This window comes from Papaver somniferum, chromosome 2 (genome assembly GCF_003573695.1).
Source record: "Papaver somniferum cultivar HN1 chromosome 2, ASM357369v1, whole genome shotgun sequence".
Classification (NCBI taxonomy): domain Eukaryota; kingdom Viridiplantae; phylum Streptophyta; class Magnoliopsida; order Ranunculales; family Papaveraceae; genus Papaver; species Papaver somniferum.
In genome coordinates, this window is record NC_039359.1 from 117,758,341 (window position 1) to 117,777,152 (window position 18,812).

The 18,812-nt window shown below is 38.4% G+C and overlaps 2 protein-coding genes across 3 annotated transcripts in view; both read left to right on the forward strand.

The window, feature by feature from the left end:
• LOC113348928 overlaps positions 1–16,092 on the forward strand; it is a 70,309-nt gene extending 54,217 nt beyond the window's left edge. Inside the window, exon 5 of the mRNA XM_026592842.1 lies at positions 15,605–16,092. Coding sequence (XP_026448627.1) covers positions 15,605–15,694 — 90 coding nt within the window. The 3' untranslated portion in view covers positions 15,695–16,092. The remainder of the gene's footprint in view (positions 1–15,604) is intronic.
• On the forward strand, positions 12,607–15,517 carry LOC113348929. Of its 2 annotated transcripts, XM_026592843.1 has the most exons (4): positions 12,607–12,864; positions 14,805–14,881; positions 14,971–15,004; positions 15,092–15,517. In XM_026592843.1, exons 1-4 carry the CDS (start codon positions 12,790–12,792, stop codon positions 15,314–15,316), a joined length of 411 nt encoding a protein of 136 aa, XP_026448628.1. In that variant the 5' UTR covers positions 12,607–12,789; the 3' UTR covers positions 15,317–15,517. The 2 variants fall into 2 exon arrangements, 1 of the variants encoding a protein (XP_026448628.1); XR_003359824.1 differs by lacking the exons at positions 14,805–14,881; positions 14,971–15,004; positions 15,092–15,517 and adding an exon at positions 13,243–13,339.
• Positions 16,093–18,812: the final 2,720 nt, after the last annotated feature.

Consider the following 18,812-nt stretch of genomic DNA (forward strand, 5'->3'; position numbering starts at 1 on the left):
TGCTCTGACGTGAAATGGTCTGTGAATAACGGCTACATAGCGTCCTCTGAGAATATCTTAATTATTGAAATGAGAGTTTAGATTACATAACCATGTATTCCTCGAACCGAAGTTTTCGAACTTTGTCGATCAAAAGAAATCGGGAGTATTGTGGAATTCGCTAGACAAGTCCGCGAACTGTCACAAGTTCTCGACCGAGAATTTCTGCTGGGATTTTCAAAAACTCGTTTGTATGCTAAGTCCGCGAACTGGCGGAAGTTCTCATCCCGAGAATTTCTGCTGAGTTTGGAAAACTCAACCGATTAACTTAAGTCCACGAACTTGTTTGTGAACTTAAGAGGTTATGATCTAAATATGTGCTCTGAACATGAAACATTAAATTACTAAGGAATGCTTTAGGCAAACCGTGGCTATAATGTTCATGAGCCGATTCAATCGAATCCAATCGAATTATCTTTGTTTCAATTGTGTCTTGTGTAGTTACATAAGATCTCATAGCAATTGAACAACTCTTTAACTAGTTCATTTGATTCAATAGAACTAGTTATGGTGAAGAAGAACAAGGTTAATATGAAATGCTCATATGGTTAACCTTTTGGGTTACTATATTGAATTAACATACACGTACACGTTTGGGCATGGTTTTCACGAACCCAGTAAACGTCTACCCAAGTGTGTGTGACAAGCTATGTTTTAGATCTAACGGTTGAGAAATATTAGCTTGAATCTAAATCAGGTTTTCATCTAAAGGTGAATATGGATTGCTTTGTAACTAAGGCAAAACTCTGATTTGAAGGCTATATAAAGGAGACATCTAGCATTGTGCAGAACTAATCCCCACACGTCTGTGTGCTACTAGTGCGCCCGCTAGAGTCGATCTCCATTAACTTTTGATTTTATTCTCTAAAATCAGGTTAACGACTTAAAGACTTCATTGGGATTGTGAAGCCAGACCGATACTACTTTATCGTAGTTGTGTGATCTGATCTTGCATCTTCTATCGTACGAGTACAACCGATTGATTGGCTTGAGATCGTGAGAGTTCTCCGATAGGCAAGATAAAGAAGTCACAAACATCTTCGTCTCACTGTTTGTGATTCCTCGACAATCCGCTTTTGTAGTCAGGAAGGATTGTAGAGAGGTGATTGATTAATCTAGGCTGTTCTTGGGGAATATAAGACCGGATTATCAATTGGTTCATGTTACCTTGATTTTATATCTAAAGACGGAACAAAACCTAGGGTTTATCCGTGGGAGACAGATTTATCCTCTTATAGACTTTTCTGTGTGAGACAGATCTGTTTATTATCAAGTCTGTGATTTTGGGTTACAACAACTCTTGGTTGTGGATGAGATCAGCTAAGGGAATCAAGTGCGCAATATCCTGCTTGGATCAGAGGCGTAGGAGTACAATTGTACCTTGGATCGGTGGGAGACTGATTGGGGTTCAACTATAGTCCAGTCCGAAGTTAGTTTGCAGTAGGCTAGTATCTGTAGCGTCTTAATACAGTGTGTATTCAATCTAGACTATGTCCCAGGGTTTTTCTGCATTTGCGGTTTCCTCGTTAACAAAATTTCTGGTGTCTGTGTTATTTCTTTTTCACATTATATTTTATATAATTGAAATAATACATGTTGTGCGTTCGTGATCATCAACTTCTCTAATCCAACCTTTGGTTGTTGATTGTAGTTGATTGATCCTTGGACATTGGTCTTTAGTACCGTCCAAGTTATCTCTCTTTGATAAAGACTTGCAAATTTCTATTTGCTTGAGTAAGATCAAATCTAGAGATTGAGATAATAACTCCTTGAGATACCTTCTATCTAGATTGAGTCTGACTGTCTAGTTGATTCTCTAGCAAAGTGTTTCGGAGTTGATAGACACATTTTTGTGTCTAATTTGTCTCGATTCTATATATTGATAGTGTCATTTTTGTACTTATTATGGTGTTTTATGTGTGTGTAGGTATTTTTGTCCAATAAACATTTTTGGAAAAATCGGCTCGAAAAGTTGTCGAAAAGCGCACCCGGAGGACGCTTGCTATTCGGACTCTCACTATGGATAAGGGGTACCCGAATTACTAAAGGGCACCCTCATGACACCCCAAAGGCACCTGCTATCGGCACCCCTACTCTGGATAGGGGGCGACCTTTCTCTTCTCCAGATTTTTGGCGGGAAAAACTGAATTCAAATTCAATTTTGCAGCGGAACATTCTGGCGAGATTCTGATCGAGTTTTAGGCTGAATTCGTGTTTGTTGTGGATTGGGATTACCCTGTTTTGGTCAAACTGGGAAGGTATGAGCTGTAGAATCGAAAAAACAGGGTCAGAAATCGAGTATATACAAAACAAAGGCTTGGAGTTTCACGGGACTTGTGAGATTTTATGGATCTGATTTGGAGTGATTCAACTGCATATTCGTGTTGGGATGGACTTCTTAGAGCATAACAGGGGATGTATGTTTATTAAATACGAAGGAATAGGGATGAATTCTTGGATTGAACAAAACAGAGGAGGAGCATTATTATCGGGAATTTTCTTGGTTCTATACATGGGGATTACGTGCAGATAAGGGTAGAAGATCTTATGTATATTTAATGCCATCATTGGGAGATTCTTGGACGTCAGACTTAATTTGTAAGACGCGTAGAGAAAATTCAGAAAAGGAAATATCCGAGACTTGTTGTGAAGGAAAGAGAGGGATTGAATAGAGTTATTTTTGGGTCTGTTGCCTATATATAGGTTGGTTGCAGGTCGTAGAAGGGTTACGCATACTTTGGGGAAGTTTAGAAACATAACAGAGCTAAGAAAAATTCACAGAGAAGCTATAGCCGAGTTGCAGTCGAGAGGAAGAAGAAGAACAGTGAACCGTCACCTTTTCTTTCAAACTGTAACAATTTGCCAACAACTATTACTGTTAGTATTTCTTTGTAACACTGCTTTCTGTAACACTGGGTTCTGTAACAATTAAATCTGTTACAAACACGCTGCTTCATACCTTCTTCTATATTCAATCAACTTTTTAGCAACAAACATGTATTTTGAGCAAGTGATTTATATGAGGAGCTAAACCCCATTGCTGAGGCGATAGAGGAAGCTATTTTCCAACAAGAAGTGGTATATTCTATTTCATCTATTTATTGCAATTATGATTATGATTATTTTCCTTGAGCTATAATTGAATATGATTTTTACTTGAGTGATTGTGATCTATTTTGATGAAGTATGCTTAGTTTATAGACTTTTGATGCTTCATACTTGATATTTACAATTATTGATTTTGAAAATCTATTTGTTGCAATGTTTTAGAATCAAATTGAATGAGAAAATTGCATAAATATAAAGATTGGATTAAATCACTTTGAACTTGAAAAAATAGTGGAATCTTAGCCTCAGTTGTCTTTTAATATTGATATCAACTTTGCCAACAACTATTAATGTTAGTATTTCTTTGTAACACTTCTTTCTGTAACAGTGGGTTCTGTAACAATTAAATCTGTTACAAACACGCTGCTTCATACCTTCTTCTCTATTCAATCAACTTTTTAGCAACAAACATGTATTTTGAGCAAGTGATTTATATGAGGAGCTAAACCCCATTGCTGAGGCGATAGAGGAAGCTATTTTTCCAACAAGAAGTGGTATATTCTATTTCATCTATTTATTGCAATTATGATTATGATTATTTGCCTTGAGCTATAATTGAATATGATTTTTACTTGAGTGATTGTGATCTATTTTGATGAAGTATGCTTAGTTTATAGACTTTTGATGCTTCATACTTGATATTTACAATTATTGCTTTTGAAAATCTATTTTTTGCAATGTTTTAGAATCAAATTGAATGAGAAAATTGCATAAATATAAAGATTGGATTAAATCACTTTGAACTTGAAAAAATAGTGGAATCTTAGCCTCAGTTGTCTTTTAATATTGATATCAACTTTGTCAGTGTTTGCTATAATTATTAGTGAGTTTTCTATTTTAGTTTTAGAATTTAAGTCTATATTTTATCCTTCGCAAGTCTGAGAATCGAACCAATTTTACCACTATCTATAAACCACATCAAGTTAGTCCATACAGATTGCTAATCGAAATATTGGGTGGTGTTGTTAGACCCCCACTTTTTCACTTAGTTATAATTAACCATCTATAGAAACGAATTTCTTAATTCTCTTGTGACTTTTATTTTAAGGGTTTACTTGGTCTAATTCAGTAACCGAGGATTTCTTTTTCTTGGTATGTATCTTAATCGTGTGATTATTTTCTTTTGTACATGCTTTTCAAAAATTTCGGTCGTTTTAGTTTAATTGTTAGAATTCGGGATATCTCAATCCTCCTCAGCCTCTCTTTTATATGTACCTATTATGAAGGAATGGTACCCTCTGTCCCAAACCCATGCTCCTCTGATCTTGCTATCCTCCAGGTAAGTTCACTCAAAATACTTTGGTCATATCAAATCCGTCTTACTTAATTGTCAATTTCTCTATTTTTATAGATTTGTCTGTATTAAGTTGTTCATTTGTTGAAGATGTATCCATGTTTTGAAGTATCTACGTGTAACGTATTAATTTTCAGAGTCCATTATATACCTTTGAACCCTGAACCTATGTAGCTACTACTGTAATTTTGTTTGTCTGCCAAAATGAGCATTCTAGCATGGAATTGCCAAGGTCTTAACCAACAAAACACAATACAACATCTTTGAAGTTTGATATCATTGCACAAACCATCTTTTGTTTTTCATCCGGAACTTTAGCTACCAACAACCATATGAATTTTACCGCACAATCATTTCAATTCCAAAATCATTTCTTTCCCCAAAGTTGGTAGGAGAGAAGGTTTATGCATAATGTGGAAGGATAACTACGATGTACAAATCATCTTGCATTCCCAGAGTTATATACACGTCCTTATTACTCCCCCGGCATCTGAACATCCTTGGATATGCACTGGCATCTATGCTCCTCCAAACCCAATTGCAAGAAAAGATTTCTGGCACGACTTCCCTTCAATTTTTTATAATATCAATGCACCATGGGTCATCATAGGTGGCTTTAATCAAATAACAGACCAGTCGGAGAAAAAGGGGGGCAGGCAGGTAATGTATGCACAAACCCAGCCAATTTATAATCTAATGGATCAAATGTGACTCATGGATCTGGGGTTTCGAGGTGATCCGTTCACCTGGACGAACAATCAACAAGGACAAGATAATATCCTCGAGCGACTAGACAGATCGATGGCAACTCAACATTGGCGTACATCCAATCCACACGCGGGAGTTACTCACCTACCGAGAATAGCCTCGGATCATGCTCCAATTCTGCTCCAAACTAGAGCAATTGACTGGTAGGGGAGCAAAAACTATAAGTTTGAGCATTTATGGCTTACACACCCACAACTGCAACAAGTGGTGACTTCGGCATAGACCAGGCTACATGACATGGATCCCACAGTGAATTTGCATCTCAAGCTTATTTCAACCAGCGAAATCCTTACCGAGTAGAATAAGAAAACTTTCGTCCATCTCCCCACCATGATCAAGAAATCAACAACGCAAACTAAAATGGCTCAACATCAATGCGCCATCCGCACTGGTAAAAATTTGACATATTTGCAACTCCATGAAAAACAACTCCGAGAACAACACTCGACGTTACTCGACTGTCATGCAACGTATTGGCGACAAAGATCAAGAATCCAATGGCTACAATCGGGCGATTGTAACACCACATTCTTCCACACCAAAGCAACAATCCATCGAAGTTGCAATAACATTCAGCAACTTCAGGACCACCAAAAAAACTGGGTTACTGGCAAAGATGTCGTGGTTGGATTGATAATCGATCACTTCACAGATCAATATACGGCTCCAAATACAGTGATAGATGAAAGCTTATTTTCAGCAATAACCCCAAGGTTAACACCCAGTCAATGCGCCTCCCTGATGAAAGAAGTAACTCATACAGAAATCAAACAAGCCTTATTCTCCATTGGCTCTGAACGTGCTCCAGGTCCAGGCAGATATACTAGTAAGTTTTTCAAGGTTTTCTGGGAAACAACACATATACATCTAATAGAGATGGTACGTAGTTTCTTCAACTCTTTGAGTATCCATCCGCTTATGAACCACACTAACCTAACTCCAATCCCCAAAATCAAACACCTATCAAAACCTTCGCAATTCAGGCCTATTGGACTCTGTAATGTCACCTAAAAAATCATTTCAAAAATACTGGTCAACCGCATACACCCCTTACTCCCGTTCCTGATAATCCCCTATCAAAGCGCTTTTATGCCCCAACGATCTATCCAGGATAACATAGCAATTGTTGGAGAGCTTTTTCATCATATTAGAACCTCAACCAATACTAAGGACCCCAAAATAGCACTGAAATTGGATATCCAAAAAGCTTATGATATTCTGGACTGGGGTTTTGTTAGAAAAGCCTTTACCAAATTAGGGTTCCCGACAACTTTCATAAAATACATCATGCTTTGTATATCAACGGTCACATATTCAATCAACATCAACGGAACGCTGCATGAGTATATCAATCCAACTAGAGGAATAAGACAAGGGGATCCGCTCTCATCATATGTGTTTATTGTCTGTGGGGAAATACTCTCAACAAACTTAGGAAATCTTGAGGCCCAAAAAGCTGTGGAGGGGCTACGAATTTCACAAAAATCTCCATCAGTTCTCCATCTTATGTATGTGAATGATCTCCTCATCACATACAAGGCTTCAACAGAAGGCACAAATCAACTTAAGCACCTTCTCAAAGCATACATCACATCAGCAGGTCAGCACATTAATACTTCGAAATCAACCATCATCCATCACCCAAAGCTCAACCAACAACAATTACTTGATCTTCAACAAGCATTCAATATGCCCACAACCTCAACATCCCCGATTTACCTAGGAATTCAATTCAACCATGGAAGATCCCCTCGTCACATTTATGAACCCCTGCTAAATTGATTACCGCGCAGGGCTAAGGGATGGATGACTAAATTCCTAATTCCTTCAGGAAGATTATCTCTCATAAAAGATTCCCTAACCCCTACGTCAAATCACATAATGCAAGCACAAGTTCTGCCTATCAATGTGAATAAGAAAATAGATCGTATCACCACAAACTTTTTCTGGGGGACATGACTCCTCAGTCAAGAAGCTTCACCCACTGGGTTATGATAAGTTGATTATGCCCAAATCATAAGGCGGTCTAGGAATTCGAAGAAGCATCGATCATAATAAAGAACTACTCATGAAACGGGTCTGGAACATCCATGCGAAGCCAGATTCAGTATATGCTAGCCTTTGCAATGAAAAATATCTGAAGCAACAACCTCTCTTTTTAGGAACGCCAGCCACCCCATCTTCAACCAGTCCGTAATGAAGGCAATTAGTATCCCTCATCCTCACTATCAAACAACACCTTTTCCATAAAATTGGAGATGGGTTAATGATAGACACATTTATGTGTCTATTTTGATCTCAATTGTATGTATTGATAGTGCTTGTTTTTGTACTTATTATGGATTTTTATGTCTTTGTAGGTGTTTTTGGAGAAATACATATGTGCGGAGAAATTTGCTCGAAAAGTGGAATTTGCACTCCTAGGAGAAAATTGCTAAAGGCACACCGGAGAAGTGATAAAAGCACCCAGAAAGAAGTTATAAAGACACCCCAAAAATTACAATTTTCGCCCCTAGAATATACTATTTACACCCAATTTTCTAAGGGAACCCTCGGCTTGGATAGGGGCACTCCATCTTCATCGTTTAAACAATTGTTTTGGCGGGAAACTTTTTGGTTTAACTGCGAAGTTTTCTGGAAGAATTTTTGGAAAGGATTCATTTGAAGTTTTTCACGCGATTTGATTGGGAATAGCCTGTTGAGATATAACAGGCAAAGTAATGGGTGTAGAATCGAAATGGAAGGGATATATTCACCGATTGGACAAAACAGGGGAGGAGAGATTTTCCGTGATATATTTTGTTAATTATGGAAGTTACATGGATTGCATCAGAGATTTTCATGGGATGACTCGGATTAGCCTGTTGCTACATAACATTGGTTCTCGGAAAAACATAACATGGAAGATATCTCGGTAATATTTTTGGAAAGCATGTGGATAACAGGAAAGAATATATTCTTATATTAGATTCGTGACTATATTTGGAGATTGTGGGAAGGTTTGAGTAACCCAGAGCCGCGTGAGAAGAAACATGAAGGAAGGAAAGTCCATAACTTTTGGTTCAAGAGATAACACGATATTTGAAGTTAGATTCGATAAATTTGGGGCCTGTGTCTATATATAAGGTAGAGGGAGTATCTGTACAGAGGAGTCGAGAGTTTGGGGATCGATTGAGAGGTTGCATAACGGAGAAAGAAGAGTTGCAGGAAAGTATTCCGCTAGTGCAGAACTGAAGAACACGAAGAACATTGGACATCTTGTGTCAGTCGCAGAAGTTGTCTGTAACACCCCGAATTTTTAGCATGGCACATGCTAAACGATACGCAGATGAAGCTTCATCCAAAGCTTCTGTTGCATGTGAGATGCATTTGGCCCAGGACCAATATCCGGTGCCAAGTAAGGAACATCGCGTATGCATATTTTCTAAGGCCAATATGGCATTAGTTGGAGGCTACATTGGCCAAGATCCAATCTTGCATCAGATGATGCATTAGGCCAGTTGGGTAGATGGCCTTGAATATGTACATCCAACATGGTTGGACATCGGGTGGAAAATGTACAGCCAACATGGCTGGACATCGAGTTGGCAGTGGACAGCCAACATGGCTGGACATAGGAGTGGCCTACGGGCCAAAACTATAATACAGCCATCCGGGCTGAACATCGAGTTGACATTTGAATGGCTTATGGGCCAAAGTCGGAAATACAGCAATCACGGCCCTTCATCGGGTTTGGATCAGGAAGTGTTCAGCCATCCTGGCCGGGCATAGGAACTGGCATGTGAGCCAGAACTGAATGTACATCCATCTTGGACGGTTATTCAGGAAAATACATGGCAACGACCATGAATAGTAAAAGTGGGGAGTTGACGAATGATTTTTTCTCCCCAATTTGAGTTCTAAAAATGTCAAATTAACATATATAGGGAGGGGTAGTTGGTTGAAGGTGCATACGCGGACCATGTACCAAGTAAGTTTCACAGCTTAGACGGAACGCTATGAATGATGCTTAAGGCTCATTCTAAGTTGCGTAGCCTTATGAATGGAGCAAATGATGTTGAGGCATCACTATGCCATTCCACGGACTCGATGATGCATCACTTGGATGTATTTGACGGAATGGCCTATACGGACTAGGCCATTACCACTATTGCTTGGCTACGACCTAACAAACGAGTTGGATTAAGTTTCTGTCCCTTCGAGGATGAACTACGGTTTGTGCTTGATTCGTTTAGAGTAGGGAAGGATACGTAGGCATCCGCAATGAGTTGCAGCATTGCCGGTCCAGCACTTTGTCACTCATATCATCTATTTGGGAGATGATTGCGACATTTTGTCCCCTCATATCATCTATGCTCGGTATCTCAATGCAAGATATGATTGTGGCCAGACTTGATGAGGCTAGTTGCATTCCATTCCTTGGATGCTCATACTTCCTATCAAGGCGTTCGACATAGGCTAAAAACCCGAGTGTCGTAATTTAGCTCAACATGAGTCCATTTTGATGGGAAACGACCCAAAGGTCAAGACATGTTGATCTACAGATCCACATGGTCACCATAATTTAGCCAAATTCCATCGTTTAAGGCCTTAAAAGGCCGTTTTTTCCGTTTAAAGAAAGTTTTTGTTTTCTTAATAAAGCCTTCGCGGAATAAGGGTAAGTTGGAACGGTGTGGAAGCTAAGATAGCTGCATCATGCTCCACGAGAATGCTTGCAAGGGAAAGATGAACGTGCATTTGCCTGGGGATAAGGCCCGGATTGTAGCTTCATCATGGCGCACCGGGGAGGTTACGGCCTGCGGGGCAACGCGCCAAAGGCGTAATTTTCCGGTCCGTCACATTGTCGCAGAATCAACCACACAGTCTATCAACAACTCTTATAAACGTTGCAGTTGAGATGTTTTTATTATTTTCTCATATTTCTCCAATAGAAACACCTATTCAGCCATGCAATATTATTTTGAGCGTGTTTTTGATATGAGGAGCTAAACCCCCAACACTGGACGACGGAAGAAGCCATTCTTTGCCCGTGTGGTAATTCTATTTAATTCTTTTGTGACTATTTGCACTATTATAAATTGATTTATGATTTTTCTTGATTGGTTGTGATTTTGTTTGATGTCGCATGCTTAGTCTACGAACTTTTGATGCCCCATGCTTATGATTTACATCTAATACTTTATAAAATCTACTTTTGGCAAAGAATATAGTCAATATTTATTATTTTATGAACTAGAATTGTATGGAATTAATAGTCGAACCACATGATTATAAGAATTGGTGGAATCCTGAGTCTCAGTACCTCTCAACATCGTGACAAACTTGTATATATATTTTCTTTAGTTTTATTTTTTAATTATGAAACCAAATCTTCACAAGTCTGATAATCGAACTCTTTTTACTAGTATCTACAAATCACATCAGTTAACAACCCCTATTCAAGAAAACTAGATCCCGCAATTCGATAACACCATGGACCCGATGAGCTATTACCCAATCCAAACAGTAGCTGAACTCATTGATCCTTTCACTCACACATGAAATCATGATAAACTAAACCTCCTGCCACCCCACATAATTCAATGAATCGTGAATATCCACCTTCTCAAAACAACTCCGCTGATAGAATCATCTGGCCTTTTACTAAATCTGGAAAATACACCATATCATCTGGATATCACTGCTTAGACAACACATCATATCATTCCCACCAAAACCCCTTGCCACCAACTAAGTTTCTCTGGATACTCCCATGTCCTCCAAAAATACAGTTTTTCTTGTGGAAAGCAATCAATGAAGGCCTTTCGACCTTCACCATTTTAAACCATATAAACCTCATCAATACTGACAATTGTCCACAATGCAGTTTAGGTCCGGAATATGCTGCCCACATTCTCCTCCATTGTCAAGTAGCCGTGGCAGCCTGAAACAGTCTCTTCACAAGACTCCTTACTCATTCAACCATAACCCACAATCTTCCAAATTTTCCAAACACCCAGATGACAATCACAAAAATCTTACAATTGAAAACTCACCATACTGTCAAAACAGCTTTCTGTTTCCTATTCTGGTCCTTATTGATAGCTAGAAATTACTACATTTATCGACAAAGGCAACCAAACCCATGTAACATCACTCAGATGGCTCTCTCTCTCTTCAAAAAGAGTTCTTTTGGGCACAAGAGAACCTCCCTCCCGTACTACCTGGAATATCGGCTCTCGCAAACCCAACAAATAGAGAACGAACGACTACAACAATATTAATAAAATAGATCAAACCTAATATAGAATGGATCAACACAGACGGAGCAGCGCGAGGACACCCCGGAGTAGCTAGAGCAGGTTTCATTTGCAAGGATGATTCTGCCAACACCCTGGTAGCCGGAGCACAACCACTTGGAATTACCACCGCCCTTACAACTGAGTCACGGGAAATGCTTATAGCCACCAGGATGGCAAAATAACGAAACTGGCCAAAGGTTCAATTTGAAACCAATTCGGAAAACCTGCTTCGATTCCTCACGTCAGACGCGGATCCGCCTTGGTACATCTCAGGAATAATCTTGGAAACCAAACAAAACATGGGCAAGATTCCCCACTGCATGGTCAACCACATCTACAGAAAAGACAATCAAGCAGCGGACAAAAGTCAATTAGAGAACCTTACAACTTTATTTTGAGACCAAACAATCCCATCGTTCATAACACAAATTTTAATGGATGACTCGGTGGGTATCACCTATCCTCGTTTAATTGCAACTTAATTTTAATAATATCTCCATGCTTCAATTTTTTTTTTACTAATCCTAACTTTTTTGGTTCAGAAAAAATCTAAGATTTGGTAAATCCATCAAAAAGATAATGAAGATGATGAAACCAACTACCGGAGAGAAAGAACAGAGGAATCTTCACAAGAATTAAGGATGCAAACATAGAAAGATTAGTGATATTTATCCAGATTTATGCTTTTTCTCAATGACGAAGGTTTCAAGAAGAGGAGAAAAAATGGAGAAGAAAGAGAATAGGACGAAAAATGTTATTTATATCGGTGGAAAATAAGGGGCAGTTCGAACTCGCATGGGATGATGTCAACTTCATTTCCATTGGACAAGGAAAAATAAGTTGCCCAGAAATGGAATCAGCCCTGAAATAGTTATGCCACCCAGTCAAACACCCCTAAAATCAACTACCTCCCCAACTCAACTCCGCCCTAAAAGTCACGGTGCCAAACGCACTGGGACCGAGGGAGTATAAAAGAGTCATGCTCATGCACACAAATTGTTCGGAAAGGGTGAGCCATGGCAAAAGAAAAGTATTGGTGGCCCAGGGTTGTAATGGTAAGAGTTTATTTTGGCACCCCTTTCAGAGAGCAACACTTTCCCTCTGGATTTTCGAAAATAATTCCATCTTCCAAGTTGGATGACAATGTCAATTTTGTCTCCATGCCTGATTCTACACTGTCTTTTTCAGATTCCATCATGCCAGTACCATCAGCACTTCACTCAAAACCCTCGTTTGTCTAAAGCCCTAAACCCCTTTCTCCATTTTTCTTAAAACCCTACCAAGTTACTGGTAGTTCCGATGGCGATTTCAGTACTTCTTAAAGCTTTTACTCGCCGTGCTCAACTTCCATGTTCTCTTTCTTCTTATGAATCTGTAAGTTCTCTAACAATTTTGGGTTTCATTCACAAACATTGTTTTGGTGTTATTAGTCTTCTTCAAACTTATAACATGATCCTTGCATTTCTTTTCATTTTTACAATTTAGGGATTCAGTACTTTCACTGAATTTCATTTTTATTGCTTTTAAATTTCAATTCTTAGGGATTTTCTAGGTGTTTACACTAAGCATAGACATTTCAATAATCTAGTGTTGTTTCAGATTATATACCCTTGTTTTGAGTTCTGAAGCATTAGTTGGACTAAGTGTAGAATTATCAGGATGGGGCATGATTTCTATTCTTAGGGCTTTCTTTGTTTAGTGAGTTGAGTGTTCTTTTCAGTTCCTTAACTTGGTCCCTGTTGCCAATTGCAGTGTGGATGTGATACCACTACAGTCACACTTGGTGTTTTTCTAACAATCTTCAACCCAGGCACCAAGCATATGTCATTTTCCTTCTTATGATCCAATGTGCGACTATGTCCATGGCAGATTGTTACCTAGGTGTTCTGTTAACTTTACGTTAGCGGTTCCTAAAAACAAATATGAATTTACAATAATTATCTTTGTGGGTTCTATCGTGGTTTAATCGGTACATCGTTGAACCAGGCTTTGGTCTATGTTGCTGGGTATTTTTTTTTTCTTTTTCTTTATGTGCGTGTATTTTTCTTTTTGCAAAAAGTTTGTTTTATTGAAAGAAATTCATCTCTAAGAAAGGGACTTTCTAGGAAACCAATCTGCATGTCTTAGAAACCATGATGCAAGTAAAGTCCTCTTGGATGCAACTCTCAACATTCGGAGTAAAGAATGTGGCATCGGGCAATAGCAGTTTAAGTCAGAGAACCAAGCAATATACCTTGGTACTACAGACCTTGACCAAGGAGAAAGCCAAGCTATTGTATCAAGCTGGGCAACAAACTGTTTTCAAGCATACCAGTTGATTGTGATACTAAGCTTGTAGTGAATTTTATTATTAAGAAGACTAATCAAATTAGAAAAATATATACTTATAGTGAATTTTATTACTAAAGGGGGAGAGAGTGAATCTCTTGGAAGGTTTTTACTCCTCTTCGTTTATAGAAAGACTCCACCTAGGCAACACTGGGAAGCTCTTTAATCTGTGGAATTAGAAACTGTTGCATCATCGAGGGCATCATGAGGACATTATTAGATTTTCCCCTATAGGGAGTTAAAGTTTTGCAAAATTGGATGTGCTCCTACTAGTAAAGTGGACTTCATTGATATTGCCCCTCGAGCTCAGTTCAGAACCAAGATAGAGGGTGTAAAGTTACAAAATACTCCCCTGTTTGTAAAGCTTGTGTGCCGTGGCTACATAAATAGATGGTTCATGGAACCAACTCCCCTTCCTTTTTTGCTATATTTGCTTTCTTGCAGGTACTGGAACATAACATCATTTCTTTTTCTTTTGATTCAAAACCTAAGGCTGTACAAGCAATCAATTGCCCTAATGGCCTGCTATACTGATTCGATAGGCTTATTGACTTGTAACAACTATACACAGATCCCATTTAACTACGGCTTTGGTTAGGGATTAGCTCTTGTCTGGTACGATTCTATAAGTTCCCACTAGAGGGGTTCCTAGTGTTGGTGGGAATATCTCTTTGTGTTTCAATGGAGTTGTTATTTTTGAATGGTAAATGTACGGTAAGAACTCCTGTTTGCTCATTCATTGAAGTAATGCTAAGCTCCTTTGGCTCATTTATTGAAGTAATGTTGTTTTTACAACTATGTGTCAAATTAAGGATGCATTTCTGGTAATTCATGAGTGCATGATCTAGCTTGAGTCACCTGTGTTCTGTTTGCCCTTCCTCATGCAAGAAAAAAATTAATTTTGTATCTCATTTTAATTCTTTAATGTCAATGCCTGTCAATAGCTGCTTGTCAATTTTTCTTTTCGTCTGGTGTTTTATATTCAGGTGTTTAGGAATGTTAACAGCCCTACTAGTTCATTACCGAGCAAAACGTTCACGAGTTTGGGTGGTAGATCATGCTGGTGATTATAATTATCCCTTTGCCATGACCATGAATGTTAGTGCAACTTCTTTTTGACTAAAGTGATCTTCTGTTTTTGTTTTTCTCCAGCTCAAAACCAGATCACAGTTGTCCAGTTGCGCAGGTAAGTTGTGTTTATGTTTTCCCGTTTGGATTGTTGTCATCAAGAATCATAAAGTTCGGTTGTATGTTTTTCTTATTATATTAACAGAACCAAACCAAGTCCAACCTAAGAAAGGTAGTTTTCAAGTATGTATGCGTGAATGACGAGTCTCAAGAAGCCAGTAGGCCCGTCAAGCCCATAATTAGAAAGGTACTTGAAATTCCCAGTGGTGTTACATTCTTTGAAGACATAGACGGAGATGACGTGAACTGGTGCTACTTGAGGGATTTTTTGCAGTCCTATATCGTGCGATTAAGGAGGCTACAGAGTTAATTAGCGGACAAACAGTATCAGAGATTCATTGTGTAGAAGCTTCACATTTCAAAGAACGTATAAGAAGGATGATGAATAGTGTGGCTGATGCTTTTAATGTAAACTGCACGATTGGTAATATTGAGAAAACCGAAGACTCTTTTCCCAATGGCAAAATACTCAGACTTGATCTTGATGATTTATTTAAAATTCGTGTGTGGGTATGTTACTATATGGTCTATTTGAGAGTTTTATGTGATGTTTAAATTTTCTACTACTAACTGTTGCTTTTTTCAACTCCCTTTACAGGAAATAATAACAGGCGGTGATAAGCACGTGTTGGATATTATCATGTCTGAGTTAAAGAGAAATGGATTTGCTTTACGGAAGATCCTGTAGCATTCCAGAAAATTGAGGAAGCAGTTGAGAGGGCAATGACACGAATGACAAATGTGATCAAGCTTAATCTGCCAGTTCCTGCTGGTGAACCTGATATGAGTACAACTATTAGTTGGGGTAAATGTTCCGGTCTACCTATACTGAAAACTGTACCTGTTGTCCAAAGTAAAGTAGCCATACGCCTTCGACAGTGATTTCTTTGGTGTTCTTGTTCTTATACAAGAAATGGATCAGTTAGCCGGGAAGAAGTAAATGATGACATAAATGGACTAACTTGTTACTACTGTTTCTGTTTTTTGTTTGTGGAGCTTGTAAGTATAACAGACTCTCTAGTAGACCAGTATTGATGCTTGAAACTGCGTTTTAATGGAAAACAGCGAAGACATGTTTTGCGATTTCTATTTCGCTGCTAATCTCTTTAAACATTGCCCCAACTAGTTACCACCATCCTTCAGATCCATTGAACATCATCTTCAATCTGTATACATGGGAGTATTCTGTATGTATGTATTTTGTTCTTTCTCTTGTAGTGGTTCAGATGAATTTGATTGTTCAAATCTGTAAGAATTGTTCCAAAACCTCTAATATTGATAATTTCTCTTGGAGTGGTTCAAATTTGAACTATCCTCTAATATTGCGCTAGTGTACAGCTTTTTGTTTTGGACAAGGCAAAACCTCCATGTCCAGAAACAAATGAATGTGATGCGATGCGATGCCACTGCAAAGCTTTGTTTTGGACAAGCTTTTTGTTGGCTGAGACAGCAAATGTTGCAGCATTACAATTGAAAAGTAATGTTCAAAATAAAGATGAAAAGACAATGTAACTTTTTATACACGTGGAGATGGTGAAATTTAGATGAGGGGCAGTAGTATTATTTCAAGACCAGGAGGCAAAATGGTAATTTTGCAATTAGGGGTGAGTTATCATTTTGAGCCAATAGTTGTTTTTAAGGTTCAATAAAGCTAAAATAGGGGTTGGACATAAAAGGGAGCTCCGAAGACAAGTTCAATCCTCATTACCAAAAGACAAGCTCAGCCCCATAGGATAAAAATCAACTCCCATGAGAGAGACTCAGCCCTTGTCCATCAAGGAACCCACCGCCACGATTTATAGTATACGTTCCCACAAGATACTACTGGTCGTGATGTCGTGAATCCTAGTTCACATCCTTGACGAGATACTGTTGGTTAGGTAGGTTATGTATAGCGTAAAAACATCCACGACTGACTTATGACCCAAAACAACCATGACTTCGACATGTTTTCGCGAGATACAACTGGTTGTGATGTCACGATTCCTAGTATACATCCTCGTAGAGATACTGTTGGTTATGTTGGCTCTATAGATGTGTAAAAACGTCTCCGACGGGCTTCTGATCCAGAGCGGGGACATTTGTGTCTCCCGTAAGCATGACTCGTCCCTATTTGAGATCAATAACCGATTCAAAATATATCATCGCGAGATACACTGGTCACGTCTACTCTAGGTCCGACTCGACTTACTGAGGCCTCCGGGTAATTCCTAGAATATACTCGCGAGATACACTAGTTATTCTGCCTCTGGGACCTTTCGACATTTTCGTAGAATCCTTTCGAGATACACTGGTCACGTCGGCCCCACTATACGACCACAATTGACTCCTAACACATCTCGTCAAGATACGCTGGTCAAGACAAGGATCCAAAGTCTCGTGGAGATGTTATTAGGCATACAAGCCTCCCTTTTCTCTCAAACATGTCCCAACTGACTGCAAAGAGACTTAATCGCATGAACCAAGCCTTAATTGGCCTCATGCTAATCCGAGCTGAACCAGCTCATGAAGTGTCTTATACAAGCATAAGACTCGGCACAAGCCTTACCTAGGGCTCAAGCCTCTTCCTGAGCGTCTCAAAACACATTCACGGTTAGTAAATTGGGAATGAAATACACATGTGACATGTCTATCCAATAATATGTTAACCAATTATAAAACGTGTTCCCGAATCCCGATTTGTTTATTACTTTAGGGTTTACATAGATATCAAAATATGTTTCGGTTAACTTGGAAAATTCATTAATGTCAACCTAATATTTTGAACATGTGTTAAACTCTTATTACTTAATACAGTATTCAATTATTTTCCTTGATACTCAAGTTGAGATCCTGAACCGAAATATTTCATAATATCTCTTTTGATATTCGGAATTTGTCGTATGTCTTTAATTTCCCAGTAATTAAAGCATATCTCTACATAATATATTGTTGTAAAGTATACTTGTATGTTAGCTAATATTAAGTTGTCATCCATGAGAGATTTCGGTATATTAGTTGGACAATAGTTGGAATTTAGTGAAAACTAAAAATTGGTATTTATTACATATATTTTCAGATTTAGAAATCCTTGGCATCCAAACTTCTATGGTCATTATAAATAGTGAAGTTTGTCATTCTTACAAACTTGTCCAATAATACATAGAACTTCGAGTTTGGTGTGACGAAATCCCACTGGTAGTATTCTAGTAATACTTTTTCGAAGAGGAAAGTAATCTAATTAGGTGAAATCTCTTATATGCACTTCATTTAAAGATTTCTTTGGGATCGAGAAGCTTTTAGTAGTATCGTTGGTGGGAAACTAAATCGTATTGTTATTTCAATTTTTGATTATTGATTTGGTTGACTGGCGGCAAAGTTGAATCTTGATTGCACCTAGTTTGTTCATTTTGTGATCCTTCTCTTCTGGTACAAGGACGCTCGAACTGGATCAAGACTCGACAATATGATCGTTATTGATTTGATATCTGAAGATATGACTTGTGACCATTATTAACAAACTCTGTTCAGTGCATTTTCGATCACAAGGGAATCAAGTTGTTTGTGCAGGTACATTGCAGACTGGAGATTCGAAGACTAGAAGATTTTCTTATTGGTATTCTGATTATTGTGATTACACTTCGTGCACGCCTTGATTAACTAGGGTCCGACAAGCTTGTTTATCTTGATAGACGTCTTATAGCTTTTTGTATTGATCGATGATTTATCACTTGGTATTTCTCTTTAGGAACCGATTTTGATTGATTACAAACCAAGATTGATTATCTTTATATCTTAGTTGATCAAACTTATACAAAGGAGTTTAT

What these genes read in the sequence shown, in the direction of transcription:
- LOC113348929 (XM_026592843.1), top strand. Translation starts at nt 12,790, where the DNA reads ATGGCGATTTCAGTACTTCTTAAAGCTTTTACTCGCCGTGCTCAACTT. An exon ending in CTCTTTCTTCTTATGAATCT is followed by an intron (nt 12,865 to 14,804) that starts GTAAGTTCTCTA and finishes TTTTATATTCAG; the next exon opens with GTGTTTAGGAATGTTAACAG. An exon ending in TTGGGTGGTAGATCATGCTG is followed by an intron (nt 14,882 to 14,970) that starts GTGATTATAATT and finishes GTTTTTCTCCAG; the next exon opens with CTCAAAACCAGATCACAGTT.